General features: G+C 38.0%; 2 protein-coding genes and 1 pseudogene across 2 annotated transcripts; all 3 read left to right on the top strand.

Annotated features, from left to right (window-relative positions):
- Nucleotides 1–349: 349 nt before the first annotated feature.
- On the top strand, nt 350–1,303 carry LOC103562335 (olfactory receptor 2AP1). Its single transcript, XM_008537374.2, has one exon. It carries the CDS (start codon nt 350–352, stop codon nt 1,301–1,303), a length of 954 nt encoding a protein of 317 aa, XP_008535596.2.
- A 12,625-nt stretch (nt 1,304–13,928) lies between these two features.
- On the top strand, nt 13,929–14,702 carry LOC103562336 (olfactory receptor 2AP1-like). The gene has a single exon (XM_008537375.1). The coding sequence runs from the start codon at nt 13,929–13,931 to the stop codon at nt 14,700–14,702; it is 774 nt and encodes a 257-aa protein (XP_008535597.1).
- Nucleotides 14,703–21,015: 6,313 nt separating this feature from the next.
- On the top strand, nt 21,016–21,954 carry LOC103562337 (olfactory receptor 6C3-like; annotated as a pseudogene).
- The last annotated feature ends 2,614 nt before the right edge of the window (nt 21,955–24,568 follow it).

Raw genomic sequence — 24,568 nt, 5'->3', positions numbered from 1 at the left:
ATTAGTAACTATTCTGGGAGGAGGCAGCTGCTGGAGGCATTCTTTTGTTAACTCATTCCACACAGTTTTTGAACATCGCTTGTGAGACAGACACTTGTTTCATGTTGGCACTGGGGAGAGTACCATGTGGGGAAGTAATGACAAAACTTTTCTATACAAGGCAAGTGGGACTGGGAAGGATACAACACCATTCAGTGGGTCACTGGTCTGGGTCGTGTCCTCTCAGGAAAAGTTCATGGTCCATCTCCTTTTGTTCTCTTCAGATTTCACCTGTCCATTTCAGAGTACCTCTTCCTTTCTCATCTTTTATTGTTATCATTTTTCATTTGAGAATCAAAATTTTTCAACAATGAAAAATAAAACCATGTTGACTGAGTTCATCCTGCTGGGTCTAACAGATGCCCCTGAAATGCAGGTGGTGGTTTTCACCTTTCTGCTCCTTGCCTATTTACTCAGCATCACTGGAAATCTGACTATCCTCATCCTCACCTTACTGGACCCCCACCTTCAGACTCCCATGTATTTCTTTCTCCGGAACTTCTCCTTCTTAGAAATTTCCTTCACAAACATCTTCATTCCCAGGGTCCTCATCAGCATCACAACAGGGAACAAAAGTATCAGCTTTGCTGGCTGCTTCACTCAATATTTCTTTGCCATACTCCTTGGGGCAACAGAGTTTTATCTCCTGGCTGCCATGTCGTATGATCGCTATGTGGCCATCTGTAAACCCCTGCATTACACAACCATGATGAGCAACAGAGTGTGTACCCAGCTGGTTCTCTGCTCTTGGCTGGCTGGGTTAATGGTTATTATAGTACCAATCACTCTGCTGAGTCAGCAGGACTTTTGTGCATCCAACAGGCTGAATCATTATTTCTGTGATTATGAGCCCCTTTGGGAACTCTCCTGTTCAGACACAAGTCTCATAGAGAAGATTGTCTTTTCTGTGGTATCGGTGACCCTGGTGGCCACTCTGGTGCTAGTGGTTCTCTCCTACACATTCATCATCAGGACAATTCTGAAGCTCCCCTCTGCCCAGCAAAGGACAAAAGCCTTTTCTACTTGTTCTTCCCACATGATCGTCATCGCCCTCTCTTATGGAAGCTGCTTCTTTGTTTATCTTAAGCCCTCAACAAAAGAAGGGGACACATTCAACAAGGGAGTAGCCCTACTCTTTACTTCAGTTGCACCTTTGTTGAACCCCTTCATTTACACTCTAAGGAACCAACAGGTAAAACAAGCCTTCAAAGATACAGTCCAAAAGCTTGTGAATCTTTGCAAAACTTCAGAATTAAAGCCTTAATGGAGACTTTGTTACTATGTACCAAGCTCTCTGCTAATTATTAGGTATTCAATAAGCGTTAAACTCCAGTCCAGTGAGATATATTTGGAAATAAATAAATTACAGCCTGTTAAGTATTCATATAAAGAAATGACTAAAGTTTTATACATAAAAAATCAACTCAGTCTGAGTTAGAGAGTCAATAAATGTTTTCAGAGAGGACGTCAGTTAAACTGAGTCTTGACAGGTAGGAATAAGTCAAGCAAAAGTAGAGAAAGAGAAATTTGGGTAGAAAGAATATTGTTGGTAGGAGCACAAAATTTCAATCCAATAGGATCAAGTAAATGTTCTCATTAATTTTAATGAAATAAAAAAGAGAAGGGGAAAAGTTGTGGAGATGATAGCTTTAGTTTTGGATTAAGTTAAATCCCATATTAAATAAATTAAATGCCCATAATCAAGGCATCTGAATTTGGGACCATGTCTATGGATTTAGGAATCCTTATCATGTAGATGGTGATTGCTGTTGTGGGAATAGAGAAAGTCATGAATAGAAGATGTTCAAATATTAAACTCTAAGGATCCTCCCAAAATTTAAAGAGCAGAAGAGGCAGAAAGGATAATAAGAAAGGCAATAGGATTCATGGGAAGAAAATGTCCCAAGAAACATAGGTAGTTGGCAATGTAAAATACTGCAATTAATATGAAGAATGAAAGTATGAGAACTAACAATTAGGGTGTTTTGTTAATCCCAGTCATTTTCAGCAAATATGGACATTGGAGGTGGGGTAGGAAGAAGTCAGACTGTAGTGGGATACTAGTGGGTGGGAGCTGAAATTTTAGAGACTGGTAAAACGGAAGTTCAAGAGTGGAGAATTGAAAAAACAGTACAACCTCCAAGTTATATTCTCTGTGGTTTCTCATTATGAGTATTTGTCGTTACTAGTAATGGTGATTATTTAAAGTCTGTATTCACCTCTAGTCTGAAACATCCAGAAGTGCAGGGATAATATCTCTTTGATCACAATTCCATCTACATTGTCAAGCAATGGTAGATGCTCAAGAATTAGTTGTTCAATAGATGAATAAATAATGGATGGAAAGATGGATGGATGGACAAACGAACGAGTGAGCCTAAAACTGAATTTTTTAAGTAAAGAATCGATCTTTTGAGAGTTTACATACCGAGAACAGTGAATTAACAAGGCATGCCTCACATGAACTTATTTGATCTGCCTGGAAATTCCATTCTGTTTTACAGATGAGGAAACTGAAGCTTAAAGAGGTGAAATCACTTGCTCAAGGTCACACAGCTGAGCATCTAAACTAGCATTTGAAGCCAGATCTGTCTGGTGCCAGGGTCCAACCACTTAACTACTGAGCAATACAGCCTTTCACGCATTCTAACTGGTTTTAAGGTTCACTCTCCAAGGTGTTTCTAAGTGTTTTAATTAGCCTTGGTTTTCTACTTTTTTCCCACTCTCTCCAAGCCCTCAACAAGCTTTGGTCAGAAGTCTTTAGGACATGAATTTCTTTAAGAAGTTGAAAGCATGTGAAAGCCCATATTATTCCACCTGTGGCTCCTGACTTCTCTTAAGAAGCTCCTTGTTTCTATGTCCATATTTCTTTTGAATGATGTGGGTTTTTAAGTTTTCTCTCTTTATAAGGAACAGAAAGACCTCAAGAGTGTGGGACCTGAGAAAGCAGTATGTTTGCTCCACTCTTGTCCCCAACAAGCTTCCAGGGAGGATTGTTATGAACAAGGAGGCTCATATCCACTGCTAACTGTGCTCCCTCCTCTCTATTCATCTTCTCTCTGAGCTGCCATCAATGGCTTTGGTTCCTAGGCTCAAAGGCAGTAGTGATGGCCTTACAGCATATAACACAGTGCCAAGCCCATAATAGGCACTCAATAAATGTTCAATTAGTGAAAGAATAAATAAATGAGTGAATTATGTTTCTACTACATAATTTTAAAGTAATTTTCATAAGCTTTTCTATTACCTACTTGTTTTTTAAAGGGCCAAACTCTTTCTCTTCTGAACACGTTTAAGCAATTTTTGAACCACACACTTATTTCTTTGTAGAGACATCCACAAATAAATCTCCTGTTAACGTTATCTTGTTTAATATTATTCCAAGACCTATTTTCTCCTTTTCTCAGGGATATTTATAGGTAGATAAATTAAAAGTAGAGCCAAATTTTCACAAAAGCAGCCTAAGCACGTTTTCAGAGGTCTAAAAGAGACACACATACATTTAAAAAAAAATGTGTGCCATATCAATCTATATTTTATATCCACAACCTACTATTAGGAATTAAATTATTTGATATTAAGTCTTTATTCCTATTAAAATGCAATTAAGAGAAGTGGTGTACTGGTGCACTGTAGTAGCAAACCTCCCACAAATCTCAGTGGCTTAAATACAAAAAGTTTATAATCTTGTACTGCATACGTACAGTGTGGGTCAGCAGCCAGCTGCTCCATATGGTCTTTCTGCATCATCTTACTATGCTGCCATCTCCACGTGAGACACTTCAAAGTTCACAAAAGGAAACACACAGGACTGGAGTGTCTGAAACCAGCAATCAATGCTCCACCAAAAACCCACCAGCCAAAATGAGTTAACAAGCCTTAGGATGCCGTGGTATATTAACTATCTCTATAACTTCCTGCAATTAGAGTATCTTGGCTGCCCCTCTGATTTTACCAATCACTGTGGTAGTTGCTTCTGGCAGTTAAGTGGAGCCACCTGGCCTCTGCTATCTCAAGCCCCATCATTTCCATGAATATTAACAAGCCCAGCTCCCTGACCATCTGTCCTACCATTATTCCTGATGAATGAGAGCCATGACTGAATTTCTTAGTGATGCTGGTGTCCCTCTCAGCAGCACATTCTTCATGGCCTTGGTGAATGATGTGTCCTATCAGCCCTCCTATGAAACCAATCTTTTAGTGGGTCTTATGCTCTGACATCATATATCCATTCCATCATGCCCACCTCCCTCAGCCTTTTTATTCCTTCCTTTGCCATCTTCCAGGACAACTCAGGCATTTCCACATCACTGAGTGCTGAACATTACTTTTTCAGGCTCCAAAAGCCACCCCAGCAGTGAAGAGGAGTCCTTGCTAAGGTGTTAAATCCCACATCCTGAGACTGTGTTCCCAAGTCAATAAATTTTTGCTCAACCAAGTCTTACATTCTAGGACTCTGACCAAAATCCAATCCCAGGAATACTTCTCAGACTTCTGCCAGTACAAGCCAGATAGTTCTTTAAATTCTTTTAGTATATGGGTTCTTTCTTCCTTTATCAAGCCTAGCATTTCCCCAACTGAATTTTACTGGCTTTAACCCTAGTTGTCAGTCTGGCATCTAGGAGAGGAGTTGAGGACAGCTCCTAAGGGAGCATTTGGTGCCTTGTGGGGAAGAGGCCTCTGAAGCAGCTCCCAGCTAGCTCTTGGTAGGGAAGAGTGCGCCACCTTTGCAAATCCAAAGTGTTCATAGTGAGCTGCAAAGTCAAAATCCTTAGAAGCATCTATCCAGATTTCCCTTTTTCACATTTCTAGTGTCCATGTTTCCCCCATCAGGGTCCTAAGCTTCATGACAAACCTGCCTTGGCCAAGCATTCAAATGTCTCTGGAGCTCTATGACTCTAACAAGTAGTTCAACATGCTACTCAACTATGTCCATCCTTCCACTACAGGAGATAAGGGCCTCTTTGTAACCTACCGTAGGTAGGACCTCCGGCTCTCACACTTGGCCATTAACTGCTTCTTAACATCCCTTAGACTCTCATTATCCCTCTTTAGGGCATCAAGACAACTTAGCAGTAACCAGTCATCTCTCCATTTATTTTACCATATTTTTCAAATGCCTGTCTCATAACATTTGCCACTGCATTCTCCTCTACTGGGAAATTTTCCCAGATCAGCACCAGTGAAAATTTAGCAATTGAGCCACCATACTACACACAACATAATGCCAGCCCACAACTGAAGAATTTTGAAGACTTTGGTGAACTGAAATTATTGGTAGCAACAACAAAAACTAAACTCAGCTTGACTGTCGACTAGGTGGACGCATCCTACCAACTATTAGCCTTAAAGAACAAAATACATTCTCATTTCTGTGTATAAATGACTATTTACCTCAGTCTCTACTATTCGTTTACACATGCAATAAAAATTTACAACATAGAGTCAAAATTGCAAGACACACAAAAAAGCAAGAAGAAACAACCCATTATGAAAACAAAGTTTTGAATCAGACTCAGAGATGATACAGATGTTGGAATTATCAGATAGGGACCATAAAATAATTATGATTACTAGATCTACTATGATTAAAAGATCTAATGGACAAAATGGGTAACGAACAGTTAGGGAACTTTAACAGAAAGAGGGCAAGTTTTTTTTAAAGAGTATAATGGAAAGCTAGAACTAGAATACACAGTAACAGAAATAAAGAATTTCTGTAATGGGCTCATAAGCCTACTGGAATCAGTTTAGGAAAGAATCAGTGAAATTGAAGAAAGGCCAACAGAAATTATCCAAGTTAAGTGCAAAGAGAAAAAAGTGTGGGAAAGAACCAGACCATTTCAGAGCCATGGGACAATACCAAATACTTGAAAATGTGTGCAGTAGGAGTCCCAGTAGAAGAGAGCAGGATGTAGAGAAAGACATATTTGAAGTGATAATGTCATACTGAAATCATTATGATTTCCAATCATAATGAAAGACAATAAACAGCAGATCCAAGAAACCCAGGGAACTAATAGCAGAATATTGGGATAAATAACACACACACTTAGGCACATCATAAACTGCTGAAAACCAAGAATAAAAATAAAAATAAAAAATTAGACAAAGCAGACTTCAGAACAAAGAATATTACCAAGGACGGAGAAGGATATTTCACAATGATAAAGGGTCCACTCTCCAAGAAAACATAACAATCCTAAATATATGTACTGAATCTAGCAACAGAACTTCAAAATACATTAAGCAAAAATTGGTAGATTGAATGGATAAATAAATAAACCCACAATTATAGTTGTAGACTTCATCATTCTTCGCTCAGTAAGTGATAGAACAAGAAGTCAGAGAAATATAGGGATATAAGACCTGGACAATTCTATCAACCAAATTGAGCTAACCCAACAACAGCAGAATATACATTCTTTTCCAAGGATACATAGAATAGTCACCAAGATAGACCATAATCTAGCCCATAAAATAAACCTTGTTGAGGTTAATTTTATATGTCAGTCTGACTGGGCCAGAGGGTGTCCAGATATTTGGTCAAACATTATTTCTGGTGTGTCTATGAGGATGTTTCTGGATGAAATTAACATCTGAATCAGTGGACTGAGTAAAGTAGATTGCCCTCCCTAATGTGGGTGGGCCTTATCCAATCTGTTGAAGACCTGAATAGGATAAAAGGCTGAATAACAGAGAAATTTCTGCCTCTGCCTGTCTTCAAGCTGGGACATCAGGCTTCCCTTGCCTTTGGACTTCGAACTTACACTCTCGGCTCTCCTGGATCCTCCGTTTGCTGACCTCAGATCTTGAACTTCTCAGCCTTCATAATTGCAGGAGCTTTATAATATATATATATATTTCTCTGGAGAACCAAATATGGACAAATTTATAAAAAATCAAAGTAAAAAAATGTTACCTAAACATGACTGAATTAAACTAGAAATCATTAACAAAAAGATATTTAGAAAATTCTTTAAATATGTGTAAAATTAAAGAACAGACTTCTAAATAATCCATGTTAGCATCATTTGCAATAGCCAAAATATGGAAACAACCTAAGTACCCATCAACAGATGAATGGATAAAGAAGATGTGGTGTATATATACAGTGGAATACTATTCAGCCATAAAAAAGATGAAATCTTGCCATTTGCAACAACATTGAATGGATTATGCTAAGTGGAATAAGTCAGATGGAGAAAGACAAAGACCATATGATTTTACTCATGTGGAATATAAAAACCAAAACAAATGAACAAACAAAACAAAACAAAAACAAACTCATAGAAGCAGACAACAGATTGGTGGTTACTGGAGGAAAAGGGAGGGGGGGTGAGGGCAAAATGGATAAAGGGGGTCAATTATATGGTGACAAATGGAAACTACACTTTTGGTGGTGAGCACACTGCAGTATATACAGATGTCAAATTATAACGTTGTACACTTGAAACATATACAATATTGTAAACCAATGTTACAAATTATAACGTTGTACACTTGAAACATATACAATATTGTAAACCAATGTTACCTCAATAAGATAAATAAACAATCCTTGCTAAAAAAAAAAGTTTCAAATAAATTATAAAATATTTTGAATTGACTGAAACATAAAAATTTATGGCTTACAGGTAAAGCAATGCTTACAAGGAAATGCATTAAATGCTTTTGTCAGAAAACAAGAAAGGTCTCAAATCAATAATCTAACCTTGTAGGTTAAGAAACTAGAAAAACAATAGCAAAAATCAACTCAAAGTAAGAAGTGTATAGAACAAATAAAAGTAGAATCACTAAAACTGAAAACAGAAAAATTATAGAGAAAATCAGGAAACCCAAAAACTGATTCTGAAAGGATCAATAAAATTGATAACCTCTAGCCAGCTTATCAAGGAACAAAAAAGAAAAAGTACAAATTATTAATATCAGAAATAAAAGAGGAAACATCACCAAAGATTCTGTAGGCATTAAAAGTTTAATAAGTAAATATTATGAACAGATTTGTGTCAATAAATGTTCTAACTTGGGTAAAATGGACGAATTGCTTGAAAGATACAAATTGCTAAAGTTCAATCAAGAAAGAATGCACATTCTGAAGAGTCCAATAACTATTAAAGAATTTGTAGTTAAAAATCTTCTCACAAAGAAAACTCCTGGCCCAAGAGTCTTTACTGGCATATTCTACCAGACAATTAAGGAATAAATGAAAACAATTCTCCATTAATTCTTCCAGAAAATTAGAAGAGAAGGAAACACTTTCCAACTCATTTGAGACCAACATTACCCTCATACCCAAAACAAATTCAAAGGAATACATTTCAAGAAAGAAGACTAGAGACCAATATCCTTCATGAACACAGATGCAAAAGTCCTAAATAAAATATTATCAAATCAAATCCAGCAATATATTTTAAAAAGATAATGTATCACGACCAGTGACCAGACGTATAAGATTCCCCTGACATTCAGAATATCCATCAATGCATATGTCCAATCTGACCAAGATGTATACATTAAATGTGTGCAATTTTTTCTATCAATTATATCTCAATAAAGGTTTTTTAAAGCTTACATTAAATTAGAAGTTTGCTAATTTGATGAGAAAATTAATTAATTAATTTTAGAATGAAATAAAAAATAATTCATCAATGTAATTCACTATATCAACAAAAAGCTTTAAAAATGTATAATCATCTCAATAACTGCGTAAAATGCATTTTTAAAAATTCAACATGCATTCTTGATTTTTTAAAAACTCCTTGCAAATTAGAAATAGAAGGTAAATTTCTCAACCAGTTAAAGGGCATCCCTGAAAAACCAACTGGTAACATCAATTTCAATGAGAAAGACTAACTGTCTTTCACCTAAGTTTGGGAACAAGACAAAGACATCAACTGTCACCATTCATATTCAACATTGTAATAAAAATCATAACCAGTGGAATAAAGCATGAAAAAGATATTGGAAAGGAAGAAATAAAGCTGTCTTTACTCAGAGACTATGTGACTATCAACATAGAAAACTCCAAAGATTCTACAAAAAGCTACTAGAACTAATAAGCGAATTTTGCAAGATATCACAGTATAAGTAAATGTATAAAAATCAATTTATTTCTATATATTAACAATGAGCAATTACTAGAGTTGGCAAGGAAGAGTACCAGAGACAGAGAGCTACATGAGTTCCCTAGGTCTGCAGAGGGGCCCCCTGAGTCATCACCTGAGTACTGATCAGTTCAAGTGTGTGAAGAAACTACTCAAGGCATGTCACCACCCAAGGTTTTATGAGTTACTTGTGCTTGGGCCTCTCCAGTTTCTCTATGAGCCGGGGACATCTAGCCGGTCCCATAAAAACAAGATCCTGGAGGCTGTCTTCCTGGGGCCGAGACAATGAGGTGTTCTTTCGCACCTAAAGAAACTTCTTGATGAATTGCTGTGCCTCTCCTGAGGACATTTCCATTCACTCCCAGTGGCTAGACCTAGCTTCAAGGTGAGCAGATGAAAAAGGAGGTTGGAATTTCAGATGGTATCATGAAGGATATGGAAAAGGTGAGCAGAAACCTCTTCACAATGTTCAAGAATATGAGAAGTAGACGGAAGACTCCTGAAGCTTAAAAACATTGAAATTAAGACAAAAGAAAAGACACATAATTTATACCATGACCTTAACATCTATGACATGCTATTAGAAATTGAAAAACTAAGACTCAGGAAAGGAAAAGAATTGTCTAAGATCTCAGTGTTAGTAGCAGAACTACAACCAGCATCTATGTCTTCTGGCTTCTGGTATAGCAGCATATCACATTCACATCATGCAGAGGTACCCATATGTAATGCCGAATATGAACATAATATTTTAGCAATAGAATCTAAAACCAAATTAAAATTGCTGAATAAGCTGGGTATTTATAGATGTTTGTGGTTGGACCAGTCAAAACTGTAAGGATGATAAGATTGTCTTTGATGCCTTCCAACCTGCTTATCAGCTCTCAAAAATATTTATCAACAGTTACCAAGTGCATTATTAACAACTGTTAGTGACACACATACTCATCTAGGAGAAAGTTCTTAGGTAAATATTTTCTCCATGGATTTTTCACAAATTGTCCTGCTCACAACTTGTGGCCAGAACAATCATAGTGTAAACTCATTGGTGAATTCGGAACGTGGATTTCACCGTGCACCATTTGTTTTCTTCCCAGAATTGATCGCCGGAGTCTGTAGTAAAAGAGTCTATAAAGCAAATGTTCCTTTCCATTGGATGGACCTGCTCAGAAGCCTCTTATGTGACCCAAAACTTCAGAACCTTAGATTCCTGGGATACCATGGGCCATAGCACAAGAGGGAAGCATCCAGCCCCATCTCAGCCTCTCTCTGACCCATCTGCTGCATGGTTGAGATGTTGACTGAGCAACAGAATTTAGTCCTTGGATAGCTATGTTTTAGGTTTGTTGCTGCTGAAGGGGCAGATATGTTGGAGAAGGCCAGCAAGGAATGAAGAATGAGTCAAGAAAAGATTTCTATGGAAATATAATGCTGTGATTATTTCTACAGTGTTGCTTCCACATTTTGCTGCAAGTCTAAGCTGTTTTCATGAAACCACATACAACATTCAGGCCTGTACACTCTCTGCTTCCTCTTGGGGGATCATCAGAGACCTGAGGAGCTCGTGTTGTCCCTGGGCTGGTGACTTCCTGAGGCCACTTGCCAGATAACAAGTCATTGTACAGAAAGGGAGGGAGCTGCAGGTCACGGCTTTCCTTGCCAGGCCCCAGAAATGAACCCAGACCAAGGATTCCAGGCAAATTCTCTACTGCTTTTGGGAGCTCCCTTGTGCTCATTCGGAGAAAATAACAGGCTCAGAAACCTTAAAAAAAATCAAAACTGAAGCTAAAGGATAGTTCTCCCAAAAGAGGAAATGGGCCTCCTTGCAAACACTGGCTGTGGGAGGGGAGATAGGCAACAGGTCTCTAGGCAAGAATTCCCCATATTTTTAATCATACTTCCCATCAGTAAAAATTTTAAAATGAAGTTGAGGAAGTATCCCCAATATATGTGTATATTAATGAATTTTTAAAAAGTATTTACATGTACTACTATAAAAATGTATAGTTTATGTTTTAAAACATACATGAAAACTAATTCTGTTTTTGATGATGAAGATTGGCCCGAGCTAACATCTGTTGCCAATCTTCCTCTTTTTGCATGAGGAAGATTGTTCCTGAGCTAACACCTGTGCCAATCTTCCTCTATTTTGCATATGGGATGCCACCACAGTGTGGCTTGATGAGCGGTGTGTATGTCTGCACCCAGGATCTGAACCTGCAAACCCTGGGCTGCTGAAGCAGGGCACATGAACTTAACCACTAAGCCACTGAGCTGGCTTGAAAACAAAATCTTTTAATGAGCTGAACTAAATTTCATAGTTCATCAACTTCAAGACATACATTTCAAAAACTGAAACTGAGAGGCATCTTATGATCAATAATATTTTAGCATCGTATCATAGTCTAGTTGGTAGCATCTTTTCTTTCTTAATGGCACATAAAATAATAGTGCATCTCACATTGATTTGTATTTCAGATTTTATGAAATGTGGCATAACTAGAAGACTCCCATGTCTCTTTTCCATACTCCAATGAATCATCTGGCACACCCCAGGATGTGGGCGCCCCCTACATTTAAAGACCAGTGATAGGGACATTCTGGTTCCTGGGCCATTGATCTCAAACAGAAAGGAGTGACAGAAAACCATTCATAAGAATTTCATTGATTTATCTAGGGAAAATTCCCTTTCTACTCTGTAAAATAACAAGGCTGAGACCCTCTGAAAATCTGATCGTGACAAGGAAACATTCAAGCAACTTCCTCTTATTTTTTATATTCTCACTATGGCCCTAGGCCAATAGATAATTTTTGTGGGTTTACCTTCCTTATAAAAATGGGTGCAATAACCCTTATAGTATTTCAGTTCTTGTTAATAGCATTCTAGCAACCTTTATAGATGACTATCACAGGCCAGTCCCCAGGGATCAATGTGAGAAAGACGTCTGAGCACTTCACTAGACATTTTTTCAAAGAAGACAGACAAATGGCCAACAGGTACAAGAAAAGATGTTAACATCACTAATCATCAGGGAAGTGCAAATCAAAACCACAATGAGATATCATCTTTCACCTGTCAGGACGTCTATTATCAAAAAAACAAGAGACAACAAGTACTGGTGAAGATGTGGAGAAAAGGGAATCCTTGTGCACTGTTGGTGGGAATTCAAATTGGTACAGCCACTGTGGAAAACAGTGGAGAGGTTCCTGAAGAAATTAAAAATAGAAATACCACATGATCCGCCAATCCCCCTTTTGGTATACCCCCTTTTGGGTATACAGCCAAGGGAAACGAGATCTTTATCTAGAAGAGATATCTGTGCTCCCATGTTCATTGCAGCATTATTCACAATAGCCAAGGTATGGAAACAACCTAAGTGTCTGTTAACCGATGAATGGATAAAGAAAAAGAAAATGTGGCGTATATATACATATATATTTATAGTGTATGTATACACACACAATGGTATATTATTGAGCCCCCCAAAAGAAGGAAATCCTGCTGTTTGCAATAACATAGTTGAACCTGGAGGGCATTATACTAAGTGAAATAAGCCAGACAGAGAAAGATGAATACTGTATGATCTCACTTATACGTGGAATCTAAATAAAAATTCAAACTCACAGAAACAGAGAGTAGAATGGTGGTTGCCAGGGACTTGGGGGTGGGGGAAATACTGTGAGGTTGGTAAAAGGGTACAAACTTCCAGTTATAAGATGAATAGGGTCTGAGAATCTAATGTATAACATGGTGACTATAGTTGGGAACACTGTTTTGTATAATTGAAATTTGCTAAGAGAATAGAACTGAAACGTTCTCACCAGAAAAGGTTAAAGTGTGAGGTGATAATGTGTTATTTAACTGCATTGAGGGAATCTTTTCACAATGTACACAGATATTAAACCATCCTGTTCTACACTTTAAACACCTTACAATTTTATTTGTCAATTATACCTCAGTAAAGCTGGGGAGAAAACAAAGGATCTGAGCAAAAATGAATAAGACACCCTTATCTTCAAGTAACATACAATGCAGATGCAAATGTCAGACAACTTTTAAAAAGGGTTCATGGAAGCAAACAGCAAAGTGAGTGAAAATGGCTTCTTATTTCAAAATTACGTAGTCCATATGTGAGCGATGTTTTAGGAAGTGGGAAGTTTTGTTGTGAATACAGATCTGAGAAGACCAGCACCTCTACCGAGAAGAAGGGAAGGTAAGTGCTAAGATACACACAGGAGCAAAAACAGTGTCTGAGCTCAAGGGGTGTGTTTGGCAGGGAAGACAGGCTCCATCCTATATAACTGACTCTATGGAAATATAACAGAGGCTCAAACCATTTGTTATGGGGCCTGAGAGGATGCAGTTAATTCAGCCTAGAGCTTACGGGAAAGGCCTCATATAAGAAGTCAGACTTCAGCTGGATCTTGAAGGATGAATAGGTATTTACAGTTCTAAAGAGGACTGGGGAGTTGCAGAGAATTCTTTGAAGGCTGTCTCAGAGGAAATAAAAGGAAGGAATAAAAGAACGAAAAGAGAGAGGAAAGAAGAGAGGGAGAGAGGAAAGCCACTGACATTGAATAATTCCTTAAAGACTCTGAAAGAGGTGAGTTTTCTGACTAGGGAAGAGCCTACAGAAGCTTCTGCTCTGCTTCCTTGATCCATGGGAGGCAGCAGACAGGTAAAGGAATGATGGACTTCAGGAGGAATTTTCCTCTTCCTCATCCTGGTTTCTGATGCTTCTGTCCACCTAGGTTAGCAGTGGAAAGGACCTGGGGTCCCCAATGGCCAATCAGACTGTAGTAACTGAGTCCTCCCTCCAAGGCCTGACAGACACCAAACAGCTTCAGGTGGCAGTTTTCCTTTTTCTCCTGCTTGCCTGCCTAATGCCTGTCTCTGGAAACTTGGCCATTATCAGCCTGACCTTGCTGGATACCCACCAGCAGACCCCTGTGTACTTCTTTCTCTGGAAACTGTCTTGCTTAGAAATTTGGTTCCACACTGTCATTGTGCCCAAGATGTTGCTTAACATTGCCATGGGGACCAGGTCTGTCAAGTTTGCTGTCTACATCGCTCAGGATTTTTTCTACATCTTCCTGGGGGCCACAGAGTTCTTCCTCCTCTCAGCCATGGCCTATGACCAGTACATTGCCATCTGCCAGCCCCTCCGCTTCCCCGTCATCACGAGCAGCAGAATCTGCACACAGCTCATCCTCACCTGCTGGCTGGGAGGATTCTCCTTCACCTTCATGCCTGTCATGCTGAGCAGTCAGCTTCCATTCTGTGACACCCATATCAAACACTTTTTTTGTGACTATATGCCTCTAATGGAGGTGGTCTGCAGTGGGCCAAACGTACTAGGGATGGTAGATTTTACTCTGGTCTTGGTGGCACTGCTCAGCATTTTGGCACTGATCACTCTGTCCTATGTCCAGATCATCTGGACAATTGTCAGGATCCTCTCTATCCAGGAGAGAAAGAAGGCTTTTCCCATGTCATTGTGGTCACCATGTGCTATGGCAGCTACTTCTTCATGTATGTCAAACCCTCTCCAGTAAAGGGGGTTGATCTTAACAAAGGAGTGTCCCTAATCAATACAATTATGTCCCCCTCTTGAATCTCTTCATATACACCCTGAGGAACCAACAAGTTAAGCAAGTAGTGAAAGAGCTGGTCAGAAAAATGGCTTGGCTCCAAAATAAACAACAGCCCTACAAGGCGTCTTCCTAGGGAACATGAGCGTCCTCTCCAGAGTCCAAAAATTCTACAAAAAAGTATTCTAAAGGTTAAGCTTTTACTAATAGTCTCTTCAAAGTGCTTAAATCTTTTCCAGCTTCCACCCCTTCCCTGGTGTCAAAGCCACTCCCATATTTTATACATTTGTTATGGCAGTACCCTGCTTCCAGGTATCAAAATCTGTATTACTTACCTATAGCTGTTTAACAAATTACCCCCAAAACCAAGTAGGTGAAAAAAACAAACATCTCATAGTTTCAATGGGCCTGAAATCTGACTTAATGTCTCTCATGTGGTCGCTGTCAAACTATCAGCCAGGGCTATGGCCTCTTCTGAAGACATGACTGGGGTTAGGATTGTTCCAAGTTCACTCACATGGTTTTTGGAAGGAGTCAGTTCCCTAGAGGCTGTTGGTCAGAGGCCTCCCTCAGTTCCTTGCCACAAGGGCCTCTCCAAAAGGTAGTTCATAACATAGCAACTGAATTCCATCAAATCAAGTGAGAAGAAAGCACCCAAGATAGAAGTCTATCTTTTTGTAACACAGTTTCAGAAATGGCATCCCATCAGTTTGCCATGTTATGCTTGCTAGAGGCAATTCACTAGATCCAGCCCACACTCAAGGGAGAGGACCACACAAGGGCATGAACTAGGAGGTGAGAAATATTAGGGGTCATCATAGAGGCTGCCTACTGGCTTAATCTTTTTATTTTACAAATGAGGAAACTGAGGCCAAGAGCACCCAGGACCCTCCACTAGAGAATTTTTCAGTGTAAACTGTCATTATCATATCCTTTTCAATTAATTAACAGTATAAAAAATTTACGTACATGATTTAGAAAAGAATAGAGTGACTCTACATGCAATTAATGCTCAGAGTTGATTTATCTAGAGAGATTACTTTTAAGGAAAATAAGACATGGAGATTTATCAAGAGTTTCTTCTCTGTGTTGCCAAGAAACCAAGAAAACTCAATGGATAACAACAATTCTAAATCTAGGACTGACTAGCTAACTGGGAGACAGATGAGATGCTTGAAAAGATAGGAAAACACGTCTCATATAGTTGGAGCTGACTCCTTGCTTTCCTGCCTGTGCTGACATCTTCTTTAGCTCACCCCCCAAGCTTATATGTAGGCCTATGAATGAGCCACTTCCAGACCCAGAATTAGTAAGATGAAGTTCCAGTTCATTCTCCAGAGGATCAGCAGGCCCTCCCTTCCTACTACCCATCCCACTAACAACCAGTTCCTTATCCCTCCTCAGCTCTCAGGATCCTATGGATTTTCTGCAGGAAAATGAACCTGAAAGAAGGCCTTGTCTTCACACTTGCTCTTACCTCTTCCCTCTTCTTTCCTCCAAGTCTCATACCTCATTTCAATACTCCACTCCTCTGCAAGCCACACCCAGTGTTCCTCCTATACTTCACCTTCTGTTGAATCAGAATCACCCCTGGTTCCCGCTGGTGTCCCAGAGCTACTCAACACTACCTTTGAGTTGAGCTTGAAAGTTAGGCTTGAAATTGCTCCATTGCATTAGCTCAGAACCACCTGGTCCATTGAATAATTAGTCTTGCCACACTTACACTCACATATATTTTCAGACTACAATAATTTCACACATAATCATTTCTTGCCTTCCAGCAATAGATCCCATAGCAATTGTCCCAAACCTTTTCTATTCTCTTTTACTACACAATCCTTACTGTCCCCCCTCTTTGGAAATGAAAGAAGTAAGGAGGATTTGTGGGAGGACTGACGAGTCCAAGAAAGAAGTTTCTAGTGTTCAAGTCTAAGGTATGAAAGCAAGAATATCCCTGTGGGACCAAAATCACAGCTCCTTGTGAGGTCAGGGAAGGGGATGAAAAATGAAAGAGGAGGGTAAGACTGGGGCAAGAGCCTGAATAGAGATCACTCAAAAGCATAGCAGTCAACCCCCAATGACAAGTTTGAACACTCCTCGGTATGAGGGACAGCTCTAAAATTCCGGGGAGCACAGGCTATTAAGGGGATATTAAAGGGAGATTTTGAGTCAGACAGCTCCAGCTGTCATCATCATCAAAGGCCCCATTGATAGACCTCCAGCCCCTAGGCCTCACTTGCCCTCCTGACCTCTCCCCAGGGCCATCATGCCAAACCTCATCATGTTCATCTCAATTTTCACCTCCTCTTCCTCTGCTTCCAGGACAGCATGATCGGGAGGAAAACACAAGTCCCCCTACACCTGGACTATTTTGGCTTCATGCTATTCCATTCAACCTTGGCCCTCACAGCTGCTCAGAAATCCACTTAATTATCTCTTTTTTTGTGTTTGTGAGGAAGAGTGTCCCTGAGCTAACGTCTGTGCCAATCTTCCTCTACTTTATGCGGGATGCTGCCACAGCATGGTTTAATGAGCAGTGTGTAGGTCCACGCCGGAGATCCAAACCCTGCCAGAGGAGAGCATGTGAACTTACTTACTATGCCACTGGGCCGGCCCCTAGTCACCTCTTAAATCCCTGACAAATATCCTTCCGAGATAATATTTCTTTCTTGAATCATGTGACCCCTGCCCTTCCTCTCTCCTTTTCTCTTTGTTGAGCTTATCACCTACTTTCCAGAAAAGGATGAAACTGTGCAGGTTAAGCTCAGAAACATCTGCTCCCTTCTCAGTGTATCTCCAAGCCACGTCCATCTTTTCATCTTTCCTCCTCTCTCAGAAGAGGAGGTATCTCTGAAGCTCTGTTAGCTTAAAAGAGGCAACATGAGAAGGAGCAAAGAAAAGAACGCAAACTCCCAAACTAAGCAGAACTGAGTTTAGATCCTACTTCTGCTTCCTAGTTATGTGGCCTTGAGCAAGATACTTCATCCCTTTGAGCTTTGGTTTCCTCTTCTAAAAATCTCTCTGCGATGAAAAGCTTTTGGTGCTTCCAGCCCGTTTCTTACCCTCCCATGCCAGACAGCTGGCCCCTCACTTATAGGAGTGAGCCCCCATTTCCTTTGGACACTTGCATACCACCATGTTCCTTCTTTTTACGTAATAGGGATGCAGAGATACCTCCTGTTCTCTAAACTAGACCTAAATCATTCCCATTTATACCTTGGGCACCACCATTCTTTCACTGTTTGGGGTGAAACATCTTGAAGTCATCACTGACTCTTCCTGCAATCTGTCACCCACCTTATTGTGTCTTCCTTCAAAATCCCTCTCAGATTAGCTCTACCTCTGTATTTCAACACTCCTCACATAGTCTGTATGTCAAATATGACCATATGAGACTGCAAGAAATGATCATACAATCTTTGCCTCCCTATAGCCACCCTCTTTTTTCCCCCTTTTTTCGTTTTTATTGTGATAACATTGGTTTATAGCATTATATAAATTTCAGGTGCACATCGTTATATATTTCAATTTCTGTGTAGATTACAACATGTTCACCATCCAAAGACTAATTACAATCCACCACCATACACATGTGCCTAGTCACCCCTTTTGCCCTCCTCCCTCCCCCCTTCCCCTCGGGTAACCACCAATCCAATCTCTGTTTCTATATGTTTGTCTTTGTTTTTACCTATGAGTGAGATCATATGGTATTTGACTTTCTCCCTCTGACTAATTTCACTTAACATAATATCCCCAAGGTCTGCCCATGTTGTCACAAATGGCTGGATTTCATCCTTTCTTATGGCTGAGTAGTATTCCATTGTGTATCTATACCACATCTTCTTTATTCATTCATCCCTTGATGGGCACACCTAGGTTGCTTCCAAGTCTTGGCTGTCGTGAACAATGCTGCGATGAACGTACGGGTGCATGTATCTTTATGCATTTGTGTTTTCGTGTCCTTTGGATAAATACCCAGCAGTGGAATAGCTGGATCATATGGTAGTTCTATTCTTAATTTTTTGAGGAATCTCCACACTGTTTTCCATAGTGGCTGCACGAATTTGCACTCCCACCAGCAGTGTATGAGGGTTCCCTTCTCTCCACATCCTCTCCAACACTTGTTGTTTCCTGTCTTGTTAATTATAGCCATTCTGATGGGAGTGAGGTGACATCTCATTGTAGTTTTGATTTTCATTTCCCTAACAGTTAATGATGTCAAACATCTTTTCACTTGCCTGTCACCCATTTGTGTATCTTCTTTGGAGAAATATCTATTGAAATCTTTTGCCCATTTTTAAATTAGGTTGTTAGTGTTTTTGAAGTTGAGATGTCTGAGTTCTTTATATATTTTGAGTATTATCCCCTTATCAGAAATACGGTTTGCAAATATCTTCTCCCAGTTGTTAGCTTGTCATTTCGTTTTGTTGATGGTTCCCTTTGCTGTGCAGAAGCTTTTTAGTTCGATGTAGCCCCATTTATTGATTTTTTCTAATGGTTCCGTTTCCCGGTCAGACATAGTACTTGAAATCATGCTGCTGAGACTGATATCGAAGAGTGTACTGTCTAGGTTTTCTTCTAGGAGTTTAATGGTTCCAGATAGTACATTCAAGCTTTTAATCCATTTTGAATTAAATTTTGTGTATGGTGTAAGATAATGATCTACTTTCATTCTTTTGCACGTGACTGTCCAGTTTTCCTAATACCATTTATTGAAAAGACTTTCCTTTCTCCATTGTATGTTCTTGGCTCCCTTGTCGAAATTAGCTGTCCATAGATGTGTGGGTTTATTTCTGGGCTCTTGATTCTGTTCCACTGATCTGTGTGTCTGTTTTTGTGCCAGTACCATGCTCTTTTGGTTACTACAGCTTTGTAGTATATTTTGAAGTCAAGGAGTGTGATACATCCAGCTTTGTTCTTTTTTCGCAGAATTTCTTTGGCTATTCGTGGTCTTTTGTTGTTCCATATAATTTTAGGATTCTTTGTTCTTTGTTCTATTTCTGCGAAAAATGTCATTGGAACTTTGATAGGGATTGCATTGAATCTGTAGATTGTTTTAGGAAGTATGGACATTTTAACTGTGTTAATTCTTCCAATCCAAGAATACAGAATATCTTTCCATTTCTTTGTGTCTTCTTGAATTTCTTTCAACAATGTTTTATAGTTTTCACTGTACACAATACCAGCTTTCATATGTATCACCTGCTGACATACCCAGCCCGTGCTATAGAAAGAAAATAATACAACAAATATTATTGAGAACCTATTTCATAGATAAAATGCTCATTGCTAAGAATAAAGAGAGAACAAGGCAGATAAAGATCATATAGGTTACATTTTAGCAATTCGTGCTTTCTACAAAGTAAATATTAATGAAAATTTTATTTATTCTGATTATTTCTAGAAAGAAGGCAATGAGATGTTTTGGCATCAAAAAATTCCCCTGTAAGTTCCTTCTTGTCCTTAGGCAAGTTTAAGAGTGAAAAGACAAAGTGAATATAATAAGAAAAAGTCCATTGTTGATCTAAATAAGGAACATAAAGATGATACAAACAGATCAGTATGTTCTAAACTATATTATTGATGTAGTTCTATGTGAGAATTAATCAATGTATCTGGCTTCTGTTTATTTCCCATTAATTAAGAACTTTACTCTTGTTTACAACCGAGGCAATTCTAGTATTATATATCTGTGATTGCAAACACATTTATTTCTGTTGGTCATATTTTAAATAGTATGTATTAGGAATTAAAATAATCATAGCTCTTACCAAGTTCAGGAATGGTGGTTGGGTCATCAATTTCCCCAAACCTTGTAAGACAATAAAGTTTGTAAATGGCATCAGAATTAAAATCTCAAATTAGATATTTCAGTCCCAAAACGTACAATCTTGGAAACTGGAAAACAATGTCTTAATATCTAATAATTAATAAATATTGTTGTAGAAACATAAAATTTAAAGATGTATTACACATAAAGAAAATGTGGGTACTTGTAGAAATTCTGTGTGAAGTCTCTGATGAGGAGACTTTTAACACAGATCTGTGAATACATGTTTCCTTTTCAGTAGAGGATGCATAAAATTTTTCTGCTTTAATAGGAGTGAGTGAGTGTATATTGCAAAAATGCTTACAGGAAAGAAAGCCCATTGCTTTATTTCATTGGAGCTATAAATGCCAACATTTAGATCTTCAATTCCTGTACAATTCACTTATTCTTTCTTTTTGTTTTGTTTTGTTTTTCATCAATGGATATTGCTTAAAGAAAAAAATCAGTATGAGAAACTGCACGATGATTACGAAATTCACACTCTTGGGCACATCAGACAACTCAGCTTCAGGTTGTAATTTTTATCTTTTTATTTTTAGCTTATATATTAAGCATCATTGGAAACCTAACCATCACCATCCTCACCTGGATGGACTGTCATTTAAAGATTCCTATGTATTACTTCCTCTGGAATTTCTCCTTCTTAGAAATTACATTCACCAGTGTTTGTATCCCCATATTTTTGGGGGCAATCATTACTAGAGTCAAGACTATTTGCTATAACAGTTGTTTAGCTCAATTCTTTTTCTTTATCTCCATGGGTGTGTCTGATTTTTTTTCTTCTAACTCTCATGTCCTATGATCCTTATGTTGCCATCTGTAACTCTCTCCATTACACCACCATCACAAACAAGAAAATTTGCACGCTGCTTGTCTTAAGTTCATGGCTAGAAGGTTTTCTTACTATTTTCCCACCACTCATGCTTATCTTCCAGTTAGATTTCTGCACTTCCAATGTAATTGATCACTTCTTTTGTGACTATTTCCCCATTTTACAACTCTCACGCTCAGATACATGGCTTTGAGAGATGATTGGCTTTTACTCTGCTTTCGTTACTCTGCTGTCCACATTGACATTAGTGATTCTGTCCTATGTGTGCATCATTAACATCATTCTGAGAATCCCATCTGCCAGCTAGAGGAAAAAGGGCTTTCTCCACATGCTCCTCTCACATGATTGGCATTTCCATCTCCTGTGGAATCTGTATATTCATCTTTGCCACGCCTTCAGCAAAAGAAAGGGCATCATTGACCAAAGGAGTAGCTATTCGCAACGCTTTACTTGCTCCCATGTTGAACCCTTTTATTTATACCCTGAGGAACCAGCAAGTAAAACAAGGCTTCAAAAACTTGGTTCATAAAGTTGTGTTTTCTAGAAACAAATGAAAATGTGTATTAACATGAATGAATGTTATTGTGAGGATACAATAAAGAAAAAATAAAATTTTAACTTCTACAATGTCCTATATCCATCTCACAGATACCTGCAACGCTGAGCTCATTTGCTTAAGCTTTCTTTTTAACCTAAAAGTGACTATGTCGTGTCCTTCTTTCAAACTGTTTAGGGAGTCTATGTGATCGCTGATTTACAATTCTGAATAGAAAGCAAGCAGCTATAGAGCATAAGTCATTTTGCTGATTATTTTGAATAATAAAGATATTTTATACAATAATGGCTACAGGAGTGTACAAAGTTTTAATCAACTTACTCTTAAATTTTCCTTTTGTTACTAATATAATGGTTTCTTTCTTAAAGATACATGAAATATGAAATAAATTAAATATCTGTGATAACCATAATTTTGCACACTATCTGCAGTATATGTTCAATTCTTCCCATTCATCGGGTGGACCTAGATATTTCTTTTCCAAATTACAAATAATTTGAAGTTCATAATATCCTATATTTCTTGGTTATACTGAAGACATGTATTATGCCTTATTTTATATACTCTCCTTGTTTATCCATATTATTTTTTTTAACGTATAAAAGAGGAATATTTAGGCAGTTACCATTACTGTTATGGCACCTGGAAATTTGATAGGAATTTCATAAATAATAAATCTTCTATAGAGAGCATTTATTCTGTGCCACATGCTGAACTAGATATGTCTATATGAGTTCTTATTTAATCTTCACAGCTAATGGCAAATTACACCTGATTATCTCTTTTTCACAAATGTTTAAATTGATGCTCAGAAAAGTAGAGTAACTTGTCTGAGGTCTTGAGCTATAATAGCCAATATGATAGCCTGATCTGAAAAAACAAAACAAAATAAACCAACAAAAATCTTGTGTTTGCTCTATTTTATACATATTTGAAAAGTAAGGATCTGAAATTTTTGCTTAGCTTTTATTAAGGACTTGCACAAATTTCTTGGCTTTTTCACTCACACTATCTCATTTGGGCATGATTCTATTATTATAGACTAGTCAGGGAAGATACTAACTCTTAACATTACAATTGACATATAAATTAAAACATTAATCAATCAAAATAAGAAACTCTTCAACTGCCATCCCTGGTCAGCAAGAGCGAGCAGGAAAAAAGTATAAAGTATTAGCAGTACTAGGGTACTAAAAATTCTTATTGGAAGGTAGATTAAAAATAATGGAATTAATGAACTTAGTGCAGTGTGGTAGATTACCAGTTTAATAAATAGCATGGAGTATTGGGTAGAGATCTGCATCAGGAATTAAGACATTTGGTTGCTAATCTCTGTCTGAAAAATAATGTGAAGGGAAACAAACTTCATACTTAGTGTTGTTGTTTGCTTGTTGTTACTTTTTTTTCTGTCTCTTTGGACACTGTCCCCTAAGCTTCCTTTTCCAATTTCAATACTAATGTGCATTATGTTTGATATTCCTTAGTGGTTTTTTTACATTTCTGTTCTGGCAATTTTGATTCACTAAATTAGTCCCTTGAGCCAACGGCAGAGACAATAGATAAAAAATTAACTAGCTTGTGCTACACAAAATCTATGTAGAAACCATACCAGAGAGTTTTAAAACACCTTCTGGTAATTTTTCCTCTATTAGATATTTGCTCCTTTCTCACTCTTTGTAGTCAAAGAAATATGTCCCCTCTGGATAAAATGGAAAACTTTAGACAAAAACATTGACAATAGAAAGTAAATTTGTTCAGTGAGAGCAAATGTTTTCAGAAATGCTGGTTTCCCTGGATTACAACAATGGAAGTTGCTAATATTTTTTATATTCCAGCTATTCTGAGTGTTAGTGAGCCTATATGAAAACCAGAGGTAAGTCGGACATACAGAAGGCAATGGAAGTCTCCCAAACCTTGTCATTGATTCAATCCCTATCAACTCAACTGTTAATCAAATTGAATAGGATATATTGGAGTTATATTTTGCAACTGGAATATTAAAAAGTATAAAAAATAGGTTAGTATATTTTGATTTATTATGTCAATTTATTCATTCTCCATTAAAAGCAGGAAATTACTATCCCTGTGTCTGTGTGTTCCTAATCGAATATGGGCTATGTAATACTTTAAGAGAATAGATGTTAATTTCAGATGGTGATTATATTTGACATTGGCTAGATAAATGAATATATCTAATGTACATAACCTCTCTGACCCTTGTCCTTCATTTGAGAATAAAAATAAAAGTCATAGGTGTGTTATAAGGGCTAAATGAGATAAAATATAGAGGTCTTTAATGTTTCACTAGAATAAATAACGTCTTTGCTAAATCAGAATTACTATGAATAGCCTTTCCAAAGATAATTCCAAATAAAAGAAAAACAAAATAAGTAAAACAGCTACTCTTAAAGAATATTAAGTGCCACACGATTTATAGAGTACTTTCTTTTATATTATTGCAATTAATTCTCAAAACACCCTTGAAATTTCAACTCCATTTTAAACAGAGGAAATTGAAGCTTAAAGAAATTACGTAACTCATCCAAAGTCACGTCTATTAAGCAGCCCATTTCTATTTTACTCCATGTTTCTTCAACTGCAGAGCCCATATT

Source organism: Equus przewalskii, chromosome 5, assembly GCF_037783145.1.
Source record: "Equus przewalskii isolate Varuska chromosome 5, EquPr2, whole genome shotgun sequence".
Taxonomy (NCBI): Eukaryota; Metazoa; Chordata; class Mammalia; order Perissodactyla; family Equidae; genus Equus; species Equus przewalskii.
This window is presented reverse-complemented; position numbering and strand designations above follow the sequence as displayed.

Excerpts from the sequence above, each read along its gene's own strand:
- LOC103562335 (XM_008537374.2), top strand. The coding sequence starts at position 350 with ATGAAAAATAAAACCATGTTGACTGAGTTCATCCTGCTGGGTCTAACA.
- LOC103562336 (XM_008537375.1), top strand. The coding sequence starts at position 13,929 with ATGGCCAATCAGACTGTAGTAACTGAGTCCTCCCTCCAAGGCCTGACA.